This window comes from Leptonychotes weddellii, chromosome 15 (genome assembly GCF_054177405.1).
Source record: "Leptonychotes weddellii isolate Sample4059 chromosome 15, ASM5417740v2, whole genome shotgun sequence".
NCBI classification, from domain to species: domain Eukaryota; kingdom Metazoa; phylum Chordata; class Mammalia; order Carnivora; family Phocidae; genus Leptonychotes; species Leptonychotes weddellii.
In genome coordinates this window covers 5395839-5410866 of record NC_138383.1, presented here as the reverse complement: position 1 = coordinate 5410866, position 15028 = coordinate 5395839, and the positions used below count along the sequence as shown (strand labels likewise).

The following is a 15028-nucleotide window of genomic DNA, read 5'->3' as shown; positions in this document are numbered from 1 at the left end:
TCGGGTCACCTGGGGCACTTACAGGGCAGCAGCAGATCAAGGTGAAGACAGTGAAGCCTCCACCCAAGGTACAGATCCCCCAGGAGCAGGAACAGGAGGAGGAACAGGAGCAGGAGGAGAATCCAAGAGCAGGTGGTGGGGACTCGGGGGGCGGGGGAGCCCTGGCGCCGTGGGTCTGTGCAGGGTCTCACACGTTTCCTCTCCTCCTGGTCAGTGCCATCCCCCCCACCGCCCCCCATAGTGAAGAAGCCACTGACACGAGGTAGAGCCAAAGGGGCACAAGAGGCCGAGGCTGAGCCAGCGGCCCCAGGGGTGGGGCCTGGTGGTCACCCTGAGCCAGCCCCCCAACGGCGGGCAGAACCGAGCAGGGAGATTCGCAACATCATCCGCATGTACCAGAGTCGCCCGGGCCCCGTGCCCGTGCCCGTGCAGCCATCCAGGTGGGCCTCGGGGCGACCAGGGCTGCCCACTCCCCCGGGAGGCGCTCTGTGCGCTTAGGACCTCTTCCTTCTCTCAGGAAGCCCCCACAAAGTTTCCTGAAGAAAAACAACCCTAAGGATGAGGCTCTGGCTAAGCTGGGGATCAGCGGTGCCCACGCGTGCATGCCGGTGAGGCTCCATCCCGTCCAGGGCGTGGCTTCTCACCTCGGGGGTCCAAGGCTCTCTGGGGTAAATTTGGCCTTACCCCTAGCCAGCTGTGTCTGTTCTCTGTGCCTCCCCAGACGCCATCCCCCAGCTCAGGGAAGGGCCTCCCACCAGCTGTGGCCCCTCGCCCCAAGGTCCCGCCACAGCTTGGGCCCTCCAGCTCCACCAAGGGGAACCAGGGTCTCTCTGGCCAGACTCCGCCTGCTGCCCGGGCACCCTCCCCTCCACCAGCGCCCCCACTGCCTCTGCCTGAGGAACCAGGGACCCCTTCAGCTGGGCCCCGCGGTAAGGAACCTTCTAGCCTTCTGTGGTGGGCTTCGTTGGGGCGGGCAGTGTTCCCAGAAGCCTCTCAGTGCCCAAGGCTGCGAGGTCAGCCGCTCAGGCGCTCGGGGCTCCGGACTTTGGAGCCATGGGCAAGGAGCCCCAGCTTCCGCATTCCCGTCCAGGGCAGGGCACGGGTACCTCTGGGGCTCTTGTGGCACTGAGGGACTGTCTCGGGATATTGTCCTCGGTGCATCCTGGCAGCTCCATCAGGAACTTAGTGGCCCTGCTGACGTGGTCAGGGGCAGCAGGGAAAGTCTGAGGCTGGAAATGGAGGCCGGAGACGGGATGTGGACAGGAGGGAGGCAGCAAAGGTTGAGTAGGCCGAGCCCTCGCAGGGCCTGAGGGAGGGGACGGTCTTTTGTCCCCGTGTCCCCATCATTCTGGCTCTGGCAGGTCCTCCCCTGAAGCTCTTTGGCCCCTCCCTCTGCCAGGCTGGATGGAGCCCATGGAGGACCAGGGAGTCTCCACCCAGCTGCTCGTGCCTTCCGGCAGTGTGTGCTTCTCCTACGTCAACCCGCCCTGGAGGTTGTTCCTACGCAAGGAGGTGGGCACTAGGCCGGGGCCGCAGCCGGGCCTCTCTCTGGGCTGGGGAGGGGCGGCAGGCTGTGGTGGGACCCCAGCATCTCCCCATACACAAACACTGAGGGCTGCCTCCCCACGACCCACCTCCTCAGGCCTGGTTTTCCTTCCGGGTCTGGGAGGCAGAGGTGGGCTGGGAGGTAGGCGGGGAGGGGGCACCATTCCCACCTGTTCTCCTCGCCCCTGCTCTCCTGCAGGTGTTCTACCCCCGGGAGAGCTTCAGCCACCCCTACTGCCTCAGGCTCCTCTGTGAGCAGGTGAGAGCCCGGGCCACCTGCGCATGGGCAGACGGACTGCGCCCGCACCTGGGCAGGTCACCATCAGTGCGAGAGGCGTGAGGGCAGCCAGCACTTAGAGGGCAGGGGCTGTGTTTCAAGCCCTGCCTTCATTTACTTCATCCTCACCACATCCCTGAGAGTAAGGACCATTACTGGCCCGCAGTGAAGATTCAAAATAAAGTGTATACGGTCCCCAACACAGGCCCTGGCACTCAGCAGCTGATGCTTGTTCCTGTGCCGCCCTTGGATGCTCCCGGGACCCTGCCTCTTCCCCCAAACTCCAAAGCAGTCTCCCCTCCTCCCCCGCCCGGTTCTGTTCCTTCAGGGAATTCATCTCAGCTGACCGAGCAGCGGTAACCCGCTAGTGCGGGTGATTGAGGGAGGCGAGTGGGAGGCGGGGGGGCGGCCCTGGGCTCAGAGGCCCCACATCCCTCCCTGCTCCACCCGTGCCCACGAGGCTCTCCAGCTTTTCCTCCATGTGTGGCTGCCTCCATGGTGGGCTCTGGCACTGGGACCTGGTGGTGACCTCTTGGCTCTGCCCCCAGATCCTGAGGGACACCTTTGCCGAGTCCTGCATCCGGATCTCCCAGGATGAGCGGAGCAAAATGAAAGAGCTGCTGGGTAGGGTCCAGGGACCCGGGAATCAGGGGCCTAAGTGCTGGGACTAGGTCTGTCTGGAGGGAGGGGGCAAACTCTGGGGTCCCCCCTTTGAGGGAGCCCGAGGACAGTCTGGGGTCGTTCCTGCCCACAGGAGACCTGGAGGTGGGTCTGGACTCGCTCAACACCACTGAGGACAGTGTCAAGAAGCGCATCGTGGTGGCCGCTAGGGACAACTGGGCCAATTATTTCTCCCGAATTTTCCCTGTCTCGGTCAGTGGGGCTGGATGTAGGGCTGGGGACGCCAGCACCCCGGTCTGGATCCCAGCACGCTCAGCATGGGCCTTTGTGGCAGGGATGAGAGCCAGGGCTGGAGTGGGCCCCAACGGAAGGACGAAGAGCAGCACAGGCCCTGAGTAGCCCCGGGGCGTCTTGGATGGTGGTGGGGACCAGGAGCCTGTCTGTGACCCAGCCACCTTCCCTCCGGGCAGGGTGAGAGCAGCAGTGATGTGCAACTGCTGGGCGTGTCCCACCGGGGACTGAGACTGCTCAAGGCGACCAAAGGCCCCGACTTCCACCCGAACCAGCTGAAGACTCTGTGCTCATACAGGTGAACCTGGCCCGGGGGCTGGGCCGGGGGCTGGCGGGGGCGAGCCGGCTCTCAGCTCATGCCTCCGCCTGTGCACAGCTTTGCTGAGGTGCTGGGCGTGGAGTGCCCGCGCAGCTCCACCCTGGAGCTGTCACTGAAGAGTGAGCAGCTGGTGTTGCACACGGCCCGGGCGAGTGCCGTCAAGGCCATGATTGAGCTGTTCCTGAGTGAGCTCAAGAAGGCAAGTGTAGGCCGGGCAGGGGGCTGGTGGGCAGCTGGGCTGGGGGACCCGGGCCGGGTAGGGGGGCCTCCACCCGGGCTGCGTCTGGTCTGGCTGGTCCCGGAGCTGTCTGCCAAGCTCCGTCAAGCGGCCCGGGGTGGGGCTGGGCCTTCAGGCCGGATTCCTGGAACTCTGGACTGCTGGGTGGGGAGTGAGGCCAACAGGGGGAGCAGGTGGGGCCGGAAGGACTGGGGTCGCAGGCAGGCTGGCTCCCTTGCCTACTCCCCCTCCTGCCTGTAGGACTCCAGCTACGTCATCGCCCTGCGAAGCTACATCACCGATGACCACAGCCTCCTCAGCTTCCACCGTGGGGACCTCATCAAGCTGTTGCCAGTGCCCTCGCTGGAGCCCGGTATCCCTGGGGGAAAGCAGGGCAGTCGGCACGGGGTGGGGGGGCCAGCACATGGCAGAGCCTGGGAGGGGCAGAGGGGCCAGGTGGGTGAGGCGCTGTCCTCGGTCGGATACCTTCCAGGCTGGCAGTTTGGCTCCACCGGGGGCCGTTCTGGACTCTTCCCTGCCGACATAGTTCAGCCAGCTGCTGCCCCAGACTTTTCCTTCTTGCCAGAGAGGAGTGGCCGGCACAAGAGTCAGCTGCAGCACAGAGAGCCAGGGCTGGCTCAGTGGGAGAGGGCAGCGGAGGTGAGGAAGACGGGAGAGGCGGAGGCGAAGCCTAACATGTCGAGGACAGAAAGGGCTCGATTTCCCCTGAGCGGCCAGGACCACCTGCCTCCTGGCTAGGGTAGCGCTTGGTCTGATGCTGCCCCTCTGCCCTTCCCGATTTCTTGTCTCCCCAGCAAGAGTGTGAGCCCCCTGCGGGCAGGGGCTGGGCCGTGCGCCCTTTGTGCCCCCTCGCAGCACTTCATTAAGTGCTGCCCTAGAAGATGCTCAGTAAAGGCCTCTGGACTTCCCTGGCTTCTGGTGGTGTGCTCACTGCTGCTCTGCCTGCTCCCCTTGGCTCGGGCTGGGCGGGGGGCTGGGCGGGGGGCTGGGCAGGGCCTCCAGACAGGCCGGGGGCCCTCGGGTGGCATGAGGTCTCCTGTGTTCCCAGCGCCATGCCCGCCCCCGGAGCCAGGCACACAGCGATGACTCTGTAGCCTCCATCTCTCTGTCCACGGACTCCCGCCACTACACCATGCAGGAATTTGCCCTGTACCACTTCCGGAAGCCCCAGACCTTGTGAGTGCCCTGGGCCCACCCTTCTGCCTGCCCATCCTCGGCCTCCCCGAAGTGGGCCTCCCCGCTCGGAGCCACCGGGCCAGTGTTCTTAGCACCCTCCCGACACAACCTGTGATGGGGGCGGGAGGGCCGAGCAAGCAGGGCTGTCCTTGCTTCTGCCCCCTCAGGCTGGACCACACCGGTGGAGATGCTAAGAAGGCCATGGCCGGCCTCGTGCAGTACAGCAAGGTGAGGGAGACAGGTGGGGAAGAGTCGGGCCAGTGGACCTGCCCGCTGGCTCCCATGGACCCCAGACCCACAACCCAGTCTCTTTGGCCACAGGCTCCCATACGAGAATCGCTCATCAGCCTCAGTGATGAGGACACAAACAGGCAGGCTGTGGAAAGCTTCCAGGGTGAGTGACCACAGCATCCTGAGTCCCCGTGTCTGTGGTGCCTCGGACCTAGGCGCCAGGTTGCCTTCTGTCCTTGTTTGTCAACTCAGGGAAGCTCACTGGTGGTTACTGAATCCCCATAGCTCTCACCTATTTCTACTCACTCCCAAGGGGTGGTGGGTTGCGTGGAGTCTGGGCAGGAAGGCAGTGCTATTTCCAGATGTCTACGTGCTATAAGCAGCCTCAGGTGCCCACGGAACCTCTCTGAGCCCTGTTTCCTCATCAGTAAAGAGGAGACTGCTCTGCTCTGCCTGGCTCACATGCATTTTTGGGAGCAAGGCATGAGATGACAGGGAAAGCCCTGTCTGGCGACAGCATGAGCCAAAACCAGGCCCCCAACCCAGCTCCCCATGCTTCTCATCCTGCCTGCAGCTCTGATGCAATTTATGGGGGACCAGCCTAAGCCCCGGGGCAAGAATGAGATGGAGCTCCTTTATGACCTGCTGAGGGTAAGCAAGAGCTTGTGTGCTGAAAGCTTTGGGTGGGATTCTGTGTGCCTTGAGGGTCTGTTCCTGTCCTCCTGCCTGGGCCTGAGTGGCTTCCCCCTTCCCTCGGTCACTAGTCATTCAAATCATCCAAAAGTATTTTGGGGGCATGGCGGTGAACCAAGCAGGCTCAGTCCCCACAAAACTTACAGTCTAGTGAGAGGAGACATCTGGTAAACCATGACGCAATGTGTCTAAGAGTAAAAGGTGCTGTGGGGCATGATACAGCAGGGAGGGGGCTGCTCTAAGGCAGAGGCTCGGGGGTGAGGCGACCCTGGAGCAGAGATCTGAGGGAAGCTGGGGGGAGAGGCAGGTGTGCATTGGGGGTATCACATGCAGAGAGGGGCAGGGGCAACAGTCCTGATGAGGATGAGCCTTAGCACCAGCAAGGCTAGCGTGGCTGGCGCGCCCAGTGAGCCAAGACATAGTGGAGGATGAGGCTGGGGAGAGTTGGCAGGTACAGCTCATGGCAGGCCATCGTAGGCTACTCTTGGGACTCTGATTTCTCAAGAGAGATGGGCACTCACTCGAGGGGTTGTGCAGAGACTGGCTTACATTTTCAGGGGACGCTGTTTGCCACCCCTCCCAGGGGGATAGAAGTGCCAGAGGAGGTTATTGCAATGATCACAGGTGAGGGATGGTGAGGGCCAGGCCCAGAGGTAGCAGCAGAGGGGAGAAGACTCAGAACAACAGGGTTTGCTATGAATTATATGTGGGGTGTGACAGAGCGGGGCCAAGGATGTCATGGAGGCCTTGGCCAGAGTCAAGACTGTCTTCGGTATGGGGGCCTAAGGGAGGAACGGGTCTGGGTTGATGCAGGAATCTGTTTTGAACATAGGAAGTGTGAAGTTCGGACTTCCAAGTGGGGGGTCCTGGGTTCAAGGGAGAAGCCTGGGCTGGAGGCCAGCACTGGCAGTCATCAGCAGGTGGGAACAGCTGAGATCATCAGTGCGTGTAGACTGAGGCCCAAGGGCACTGCAGCCCCGGAGGTCAAGGAAATAAGGGGAGCCAGCAGAGAAGACAGGGCTGAGCAGAGCCCATAAGCAGATGAAGACAGTGAATTAGGCACAAGCTGTGTCCAAGACCGAGAGGTGGCCCCGGCCTTGGCTGTTAGCAGGATTTCTCTGACTTCAGCTCCCATGCCACCCTGCCCTCTGCTCTTCCGTCCCCACAGTTGTGCCGGGAGAAGGAGAACCTCAGGGATGAGATTTACTGCCAAGTCATCAAGCAGGTCACCAGACACCCTCGGCCGTGAGTATGCAGGGCTGGGGGGCAGTGGCAGAGGGCGGCCCAGGGCTGGGGCATGGTCTGGCCAGCCTGAAGCCCAGGCTCTCTGCCCTGTAGGGAACACTGTGCTCGCGGCTGGAGCTTCCTCAGCCTCCTGACAGGCTTCTTTGCCCCGTCAGCCACGCTGATGCCCTACGTAACCAAGTTTCTGCAGGATTCAGGCCCAAGCCAAGGTGCCTAGGGGAGGGCCTTCCAGGCTGGGGTCTCAGCAGCTTGGGGAGGGGTTTGGAGATGCTTGTGACCCGCCTGCTTCCCCTCTGCAGAGCTGGCCTGGAACAGTCAGGAACACCTCCAGCGCACAGTCAAATATGGGGGGCGCCGGCAGCTGCCCTCCCCAGGCGAAACTCAGGCTCTCCTGGTACTGGGGAGGGGGGCGGCGGTGGCGGGTTCAGGAGGCTGGGCATCATGGAACTCCCTGGTGGGGGACAGGGAGTTGGGGCCTCTGGCCACTGGTGGACCGACCCTACAACCTGCCTTGGCAGAAAGGGCAAGGAATCCGCTCGCTTATAATTCACCTGCCAGGGAGTATGGATTACAAAACCAGTATCCGGACTTTCGCGGTGAGCATGGGGCCAGGGAAGAGGGGCTGGGGAGAGACAGGAAAGCTGTGGCATCAGTTCTGGGCCTCCCCCACCCCAGCCTAGTTGCCCCCATCACACCCGGCCCTGTCGACATGGCCCAGGTGGTGGCAGAAGTGCTGGAGGAGCTATGTCTGCAAATGGGCATCACGGACCCCCAGGAAGTGCAGGAATTTGCCCTCTTCATCAAAAGGGAAGGTGAGCCCCTCGCCTGGGCGGGGGGGGGGGGGCAGGCTGGGTTCCAGGAGGCGGCTTACCTGCCGGTTGTGTGCGTGCGAGCAAGTTCCCAGGCTGGGGCTGGCAGGACTTGCGGGCAGGGCTGGCCCTGGATGTCAGGGCAGGCTGTGGACCTGGGCTCCCCACGCAGGCGAGCTGGTGCGGCCCCTGTGGCCCCATGAGTACCTCAACAACGTGGTGGATCAGGACATAAGCCTGCACAGCCGGCGGCTCGGCTGGGAGGCCCCGCTGCACTTCGATAACCCCACCTACATCACCACCCACTACATGCAGGTCAGCTGCCGCAACCCCGTGACCCCCCAACCCCAGCCAGCTGGTGGCTTGACCCTGGGCTGCAGCTTGCAAATGAAGCCCTGCCTGGGTGGGGGATGTCCAGGCCTCCTTCCCCTCACTGCCGTCCCCTCTCAGGTGCTGCAGGACTACCTACAGGGGAAGCTGTTGGTCAGCCCCCAGGCCAGCACCCGACTCGCCAGGCTGGCTGCCCTGCAGCACCGTAGCAAGCCCCAAGAGGAGCAAGAGGACCACCTGTCGGAGTGAGTGTGCACACGGCCCCACACCTCCTGCCACCCCTGGTCCCTGCTGGTGCTGAGGCCCACCTCAGCACATACCCTAAGGGCCTCTCCTTCAGCCCCTGCATCGCCCACCCGATCTTCCAATGTCAAGGCTGCTCAACTTGTACCCTTCATGGCCTTAACCTGATGGGCCTGGAGTCGTGGAGGTTATGTACACCTGACCTGCCCACCCCAAGCTCCTCATAGGCAGGGCCCAGGCCTCATTCGTAAGTCTGGATCCCCAATCTCACTCACAGTAGCCCCTGCTCATTTATTTAGCCCCTGCTGTATACCCAGCCTTGACTGACCGGTCTGTGTCCTAGGCGAGACCTGCTGGCTTACTTGCCAAAGCCGCTGCAATCGAAGGTGAACGTAGCCATCATAAAGAACCTGATGGACCAGGAGCTGAGGCAGCTGCAAGTCTGCAGCTCCCAAGAAGCACAGATCAACTTCATCGGTGGGTCTGGGGCCCGGGAGTTGCAGGGGCCGAGGCAAGAGGCCCAGAAGGGAAGGGGGGGTGGAGGGGCTGAGGAAGCTTCTCTACCTGCCCTGCCCCCGCTCATCCAACCTGGGGGCCAAGTCGGGCAGGTCCCAGGGCCCGAACGGCCAGAACACCTATCCTGGCCCCTCCGTTCCCAGAGGCTGTGAGCCAGCTGCCCCTCTTTGGCTACACTGTCTATGTGGTGCTGCGGGTGAGTCAACTGGCCCTGCCCGGACCCAGCCTCCTGGGACTGAACCGCCAGCATCTCATCCTCATGGACCCCTACAGCCAGGTGGGCAGGCTCCTGCCCCAGTACCAGTCTGAGCACCCTTGTGCCGTTCTCCCGTCCCCCATGGTGACCCCAGGCTCTGCTGTCTCTGCTGCCTCAGAAACGGTGCTGCTCCATCGCCCTGAGGGACCTGCACCGGCTCCACCTGCTGAGCCCCCTGGAGAGTAGGGGGCCCCCTGGCCTGGAACTCAACTACGGCTCTGCTGACAGCCCCCACACCATCTGGTTTGAGCTGCCCAAGGTGAGTGGCCGGGGCCTCTGACGACAGACACCCTGGCAAGGCGGGGAGTGCCTGACCCGGGCCTGGCATGCCCGGAGCCTGGGCCCACGCTCATGCCTGGGGCTCAGGTGTGGTGTGGGCCAGGGCGGGGGGCACACTGGGGAGCCCTGTCCTCACATGCCTGTTCCCCGGGCAGGCCCAGGAGCTGAAGTACACCATCACCTTCCTGCTGGACAGCAGCCTCGCTTCCAACTAGCGGCCGGCCTCACCCAAGAGGAATGGAGGAGGGGAGGAGATGAGGAAGGGGCCCCCTCCCAGGTCCAAGTCTGACAGGGAAGGTCTCCCTTGGGTGCTGTCAGGCCATTTTGGTTTGGACTTCCCCACTTGGCTGTTCTGGAACCTGCCACAGCACAGCGCTGCTGGCCCACGTGGAGGCCACGAGGCAGGAGCTGCTCCAGTGACATCAGCTGAGAAAGCAGCAGGACTCCCCCTGGGGGGGCCTGGAGCAGGGGCTGCAGGAACTCGCTTGGGCATCTGATGCTGCCCAGGCTGGGGAAGGTGGGGGGGGTGCCCAGCTGGCCCCAGGCCCTGGCTAACATCAGCACGAATCCAGGCCTGGGGAAAGCAAACAGTGAGGAAATAAAACTCCCAAGAGAAAAAGGCTGTGTTTGTGGGGGTGTGTTTCAAAACCAACAGGACTTTATTTCTCTGCTAAGTCTCCGTCCGGCCCGGCCTTCCTGACCAGGAGCTGAGCAGAGAGCAGGGCCTGGTTGCTGCCCTGCTCCCAAGCTCTGCACCTGGGGCCAGGCCACAGGCTGGCATCGCAAGGGAAAAGGGCAGTGGGCCAAGAAGCCGAGGCCAGCAGGCTCTTCCTGAGGCGGCCCAATGCCTCAGACAGGTGGCGTCGCCCTGGCCTACAATTCTTTCCTCCTGCCACACACACCCCACCCCCCTACCCCGCCCCAAGCTTCTAATATGGGGATCTGGTTCGGAAAACCCAGCCAAGAGGCAGGGAGGCTGGGCGGAAGAAGACCTGAGACCCTGCAAGCAGAAAGTGGCTGGCCTCTGTCCCTTGGGCTTGATTTGGGAGGTGACTGGGGCCATCTCCAAAGCAAGGTGTGGTTGGAAGGTATGGCCCCTGAGCAAAGAGGAGGCCCCTGATGGCTGCAGGCTTTCCACCTTCCCTGTTCCTGAGTGAGGCCCAGGCTGGCCCACAGCTGAGGCTGGGGGAGCACTCTGGCCCTAGTGGGCAGGAGCTGGTCATCTTTGTGGGTCACATAGGCCGTGCCAGTCAGCTTCACTCTCGCACCGGGCCCGACCGTGAAAAAACTGCTTGATGAAATTCTGGGCCTCTTCCTTCACTACAGATTCGGGAAGCGGGAACGTGAGGGCCAGTCCCCTCCCCGCCACCAAGCCCCGCAAACACCTCTGGCCTGGTGACGTGGGCACTTACCGCTCCTTCCAGGAGAGGCCTTCTGAGCCAGCGAGTGTGAGAGGTGGCGGGCGAAGGCTTTAAATAATTCCTGGAGGCAGAGGGTGACAGGAGCAAAGAGCACAGACCCCTACCCTGCCCCCCTCCTCCAGTGGCCCTCAGCCATGACCCAAGGGGAAGGCAGACCCCAGGGAGGGAGGCAGTCAACCTCAGGACTAGCCTGCTTCTACCCTGCTTTGTCCTCTGGCTCTGTTCCCTGCCCCCACGGCGCCCAAGTGTCCCAGGCCCAGCGGAGGGCAGAACCCACCCATCTACCTTACCTTGGATGCAAACTTGCCCTCCTTGTAGAAAGGGGTCAGGCATTTGACCACAACATTTGCAGCCTCCTTGAGGGAGATGCCAGGGGCTGGGAGAAGGCAGGAATCTTGGGCTGTGGGGTTCAAGGTGCCCTGATTGCTGGCCGAGCTGCTCTCCTTGGCCTCAGCTAAGATGGAGGCATTGGCTGAGGGGCGAGGCCTCTTCTGAGCCTGGTTCTCTGGGTTCTCCTGTGTAGGACCAGAGTGGAGAGTCACTCTTGGGTTCCCTGTCACTGGCCCCTCCCCTCGTTCTGGAAGACTGGGCCTCAGCATCCGCTGGCTTCCTCCAGCCTGTCCCGTCTATCCCTGGGATGTAAAAAAGATGATTTTCCCCAAACCCCTCATCCAGAGCAGAACAGGTATCGGCCTGGTCTACAGGCCTCCTCCCCTATGGCCTTGTCCCTGTCAGTACCTGCTGGGGTCTGGACCGCTTGCCCCTGTGTGTCTCCTTTGTGGGGGTGGACTGGCCTTCAGGGGGCCCCTGGTCTCTGAGTGTGCAGGCTCTGGCCAGAGGGGAGAGCAGGCATGAGGACCCCAGCCACCAGCTGCACCCTCAGCTCAGCCGGCCCAGCAGAGCGCACCCTAGGAACGGCCAGAGCTTCAGAGGCCCAGTTAGCAAAAAGGATTCCAGAGAATTTCAGAACTATCAGGGCCCTTACCTTGGCCTCTCCCCGGTGCACTCCTTGGTCTGGGGGAGCGCAGCCAAACACCCCAGGGCTCCATCCTCCCTTGTGCACTTCTCTGGGGCTGCTGGGGGTCCCTGTACTCCCTCACAGGAAGGGCCGGCACCTTCTGCCCCTGGGGCTGAGGTGAGGGGAGATGGGCTCCTGGCCCTTTGGCAGAAGCGGGCGATGTTCTGTGAATCCTTGAGGGCCGCTGCGGCTAGGAGCTGCTGCTTCTTGCTGGCCCGGGCCTTGGCACCGCCCTTGGAGGGGCTTTTCACCTTCTTCTCAGGGGAGGACCCCCCACAATGAGCACTGCTTCCAAGGGCCTCTCCTCTGGGCCCAGGGAGGGGCTCATTGTAGTCCCCCTGGAGGCTGTGGGGCTCCTGCTCACCTCCCCACACTGGCTGGGGGGCTTGCTCCTCAGCCCACATCTTCTCCATCAGCTCAGTGGCCGTCTGGAATGAGCAGGAGCCTCTGGGGAAACCAGCTCCTACCCGCTTGGGTTTGAGCTGTGAAGGACAGAAAGGGTTCTGAGGGCACTCATGGGCTGGTCCAGGAATGGCTGAGCTGGTGGGCTCTTGGGAGTGGGGAGGGAGAGACCCGGCAGGACAGCTCAGGGCGGTCAGGCGGAGCAGAGCACAGCTGTGGGGGCTGCAGAGGGAAGCTGGAGGGTCTGCTGCGGGGCGCCTAGGGCCAGGGCTGTGATGCCAGGAGAAGGCAAGCAGCCATGCCCTGGCTGAGGACAAAGGACGTGATGCCTTTCCCAGACCCAGGTTTGGGGTGGATGCCAGGACGCTGCTCACCGAGTACACCTGGGAGGCCGGCCGGATGTCATACTCGGTGGGCTCTGGGGGCTGGGCCTGCGCACTGCAACTCCTGGTATTGCTCCCCACGTCGTAGAGCTGCCCATCCTTGGAGGCTCTGTGGATCTCAGCCACCTGATTCAGGGACAGGCAGGGACGCCGTGACACCCACTAGCTCCTGAGAGCTCCAACCCAGGCTTTCCACAAGTGGGCTTCTGGGGCTCGTGGCTGCAGGTAACTGGACACTGGTCGAATTCCAGTCCTGACGGGGTTGGCTGGAAACACCTCCAGCCGGCAAAGGGAGGTCAGGCTCCCTTCGTGTAAGCGGCCTTCTGGCAGCAGGAAGGCAGACAGCCTGGGAGGCTGGAGGGACTGTCTCTCCCACCCTAGCCCAGAAGCATGCCCTGCCCAGCGCCCACCTTCTTCAGCACACTGGCCTTGTACAGGTTGGCCGCCTTGGCATTTCGGAACATCTCATGTTCCAGCTCCACAGCCTTGGCCTGGAGATCGGGTCTGAGGATAGGAAGGAGCACTAGGCGTCAGGCGGGCCTGAGCCCTCTCTCTGTGGAGCTCCTATGGGATTCTCCCTGGGGACCCTGGAGATGACTTTCGGGCCTGGTGGGAATGGCCATGGGCACAGGGATTCTGACCCGGACCCCAGGCACCCGGGGGGCTTACTGTCCTGCAGGCACTGGGAGAAGGGTGGGGCACAATCTGCGGGAGAGGTGCCCAAATAAGCCAGAGGGGATGGGGGTTCTTGTGGTCTACAAGGAACAGGGGCTTGGGGAAGCCTCTTTGGCCCCTGTGACCCAGGTCACTCACCCATGGGTGGTACCTGTGGCCTGGCGGTTACTGCTCAGAGCCTCCTCCAGAAGCCCCAGGCAGTGCTCACGGGCCTACACAGGGGAGGGAAGTCGGTCACTCAAGCCTCAGGGTTGGGGAAGGAGTCCGGGGGGCGGGTGTGAGGAGCTGTCCACCGCTTACCTTCACAGTGAGTCTGGGGATCTTCCTGCTAGAAGCCTCTTTCAGGGGACAGTCCTCATCTGGGGGGGGGGGTGCAAAGAGGGGTGGGTCCGTCCACTCTACCTCTGCTTTCTGGAGTCCCCAGCCCCCCAATGAGACATCTATACCCTAGGAATAGCCCAAAAGCCCCTGGGGACATTTCTGTACTAACCTGGGGGCACAAATTCTTCTATCTTGGGGTCTTTGCCCTGGAAGATGACATGAAGGGCCTATGAGGCATCTCACTTAGCTGTAGGACAGCCCCCCATCCAGCTCCAGGGTAGGGGCTGAGGGCATGTGAACGGGGGGCCACCTGTGACCCCAGCAGGCCCCCATCCCCTTCACCTTGCGTAGGCTCATCTGTTTCTGGTAGAAGAGATTCCATTCCCGCTTGTGGGCTTCATCTCTGCCCTCGTCCCCACTACCTCCAGAACCTTCGTCGTACCTAGGGGACAGGCTAGGTGTAAGCAGCCCTGGGCCTGGGTTCTGCCCTCCTGTCATGCTTTTCTGGTGGGGCACTGATGTCTCTGATAGCCTGGCAGGTAGGAACAACACCAAGCTCCTAGCTCCAACATGGCCCACGGGGACAGGGAGTGAACGATGGCACCGGGGTGCCTTGGCACAAGGGGGGAGGCCAGCCTATTTGCAGTGGGTTGGGGGCCCCTGACTGACTTCACAGCCCCTCACCTGCTGAAGCCCCCATAGCCCCGGCGGCCTCCCTCATACAGCTCAGGGTCAAAGCCATTCCCTTGGGAAGGCCCGATGCAAGTCTTGTTCCAGCTGCTTCTGTGCTCCAAGGCCTCCAGCTGCTTCCGCAGGGCCACAGGGTCCCGGCAGTGGTCACAGCCCTTGGTGCAGGCAGGGGGCGCATCCCCAAAGTACTTGGCAATGGCAGCATGGCGGCACCTGGCAGGGGCAGCGCAGCAGAGGTGAGGGGTGAGGGACCCAGGCAGGCCAGCGTTCACCCACCCACTCCCTACACTCCGGCCGAGGAGCTTTACACGTGGACACCACACTCAGTATCTCACACCCCCCCTGCTGTACGAGCCCGACAAGGCATCATTTGGTCACCCATTTTACAGATGACGACAATGAGGTGAAGGAGCTTTCCCAAGGTCATACAACACATCCGGAGGAGCCAGGGTGTGACCCCCACTCTGTCCTGCTTCACTACAGGTTGCTCCTCTAGGTCCTGGCCTCCTGCTCTCTCCTCTGCTCTCTGGCGGGGGGGCGCCCTGGGAGTAGCTGCGGCTCTGGGCACAGATCCTTAGGGGAAGCACTGGACGGCTCAAAGCCCACACGTTCCTGCAGGCCTGGGGGAGATGGCGCTCTGAGGCATGGCGCACGGCACCCAGCGGGCCCTCTTTATGACTCTTCACCCTTTCCCGGAGGCGGGGGACGGGAGGACCAGCACAGCGTGGCCCTACCCCTGCGTCAGCACTCTGCCCTGCTTCTATCTCTTGGCAACCTTCTTTGTTCCCAAGAAGGCTGCGTATGCAGCCCGGAGCTGGGAGACTGCCCGACAGCAGAAACCAGCAGCTCTGAGAGCCGGCATCGTACGCTGCTCACTGTGAGGGCAGCGAGGAGACCAGCCCTGGCAGGAGTCTCATCACACCCCCCAGTGCCTCAACCCTGCCACAGCCCCCTTGCTGCGGGTACCAGACTCCAGCTGTCTCTCCTATGAGTCCCAGGATGGGGGCACAGTTGGTCCTTGGGGCAGCTGCAGAGGCCCCCGAAGGGGC

At 62.7% G+C, this 15028-nt stretch overlaps 2 protein-coding genes across 12 annotated transcripts in view; one reads left to right on the top strand and one right to left on the bottom strand.

Annotated features, from left to right (window-relative positions):
- Nucleotides 1-9688, top strand: part of MYO15B (myosin XVB) — a 29026-nt gene extending 19338 nt beyond the window's left edge. The window contains 27 exon segments of the mRNA XM_081805949.1: nucleotides 25-132; nucleotides 215-440; nucleotides 518-608; nucleotides 722-929; nucleotides 1400-1512; nucleotides 1745-1804; nucleotides 2371-2446; nucleotides 2577-2695; nucleotides 2914-3032; nucleotides 3111-3252; nucleotides 3532-3643; nucleotides 3764-3930; nucleotides 4340-4467; nucleotides 4635-4695; nucleotides 4789-4861; nucleotides 5273-5349; nucleotides 6560-6636; nucleotides 6730-6845; nucleotides 6936-7030; nucleotides 7155-7232; nucleotides 7355-7448; nucleotides 7618-7760; nucleotides 7896-8020; nucleotides 8362-8495; nucleotides 8678-8811; nucleotides 8909-9049; nucleotides 9225-9688. Of these exon segments, the coding sequence (XP_081662075.1) occupies nucleotides 25-132; nucleotides 215-440; nucleotides 518-608; nucleotides 722-929; nucleotides 1400-1512; nucleotides 1745-1804; nucleotides 2371-2446; nucleotides 2577-2695; nucleotides 2914-3032; nucleotides 3111-3252; nucleotides 3532-3643; nucleotides 3764-3930; nucleotides 4340-4467; nucleotides 4635-4695; nucleotides 4789-4861; nucleotides 5273-5349; nucleotides 6560-6636; nucleotides 6730-6845; nucleotides 6936-7030; nucleotides 7155-7232; nucleotides 7355-7448; nucleotides 7618-7760; nucleotides 7896-8020; nucleotides 8362-8495; nucleotides 8678-8811; nucleotides 8909-9049; nucleotides 9225-9284 (3077 nt within the window). The 3' untranslated portion in view covers nucleotides 9285-9688.
- Nucleotides 9689-9691: 3 nt separating this feature from the next.
- Nucleotides 9692-15028, bottom strand: part of RECQL5 (RecQ like helicase 5) — a 35130-nt gene continuing 29793 nt past the window's right edge. For 2 of the 11 annotated variants that reach the window (XM_081804498.1, XM_081804499.1), the window contains exons 9-19: nucleotides 13974-14192; nucleotides 13632-13731; nucleotides 13459-13495; nucleotides 13269-13327; nucleotides 13107-13180; nucleotides 12704-12797; nucleotides 11476-12419; nucleotides 11229-11319; nucleotides 10781-11005; nucleotides 10482-10551; nucleotides 9692-10389 (exon numbers count right to left, since the gene is read on the bottom strand). In XM_081804498.1, the coding sequence (XP_081660624.1) occupies nucleotides 10289-10389; nucleotides 10482-10551; nucleotides 10781-11005; nucleotides 11229-11319; nucleotides 11476-12419; nucleotides 12704-12797; nucleotides 13107-13180; nucleotides 13269-13327; nucleotides 13459-13495; nucleotides 13632-13731; nucleotides 13974-14192 (2014 nt within the window). In that variant the 3' untranslated portion in view covers nucleotides 9692-10288. Of the gene's footprint in view, nucleotides 10390-10481; nucleotides 10552-10780; nucleotides 11006-11228; nucleotides 11399-11475; nucleotides 12420-12698; nucleotides 12798-13106; nucleotides 13181-13268; nucleotides 13328-13458; nucleotides 13496-13631; nucleotides 13732-13973; nucleotides 14193-15028 lie in introns of those variants that run through there. The other 9 variants (XM_081804500.1, XR_014140387.1, XM_081804502.1 and 6 more) reach the window with 9 other exon arrangements.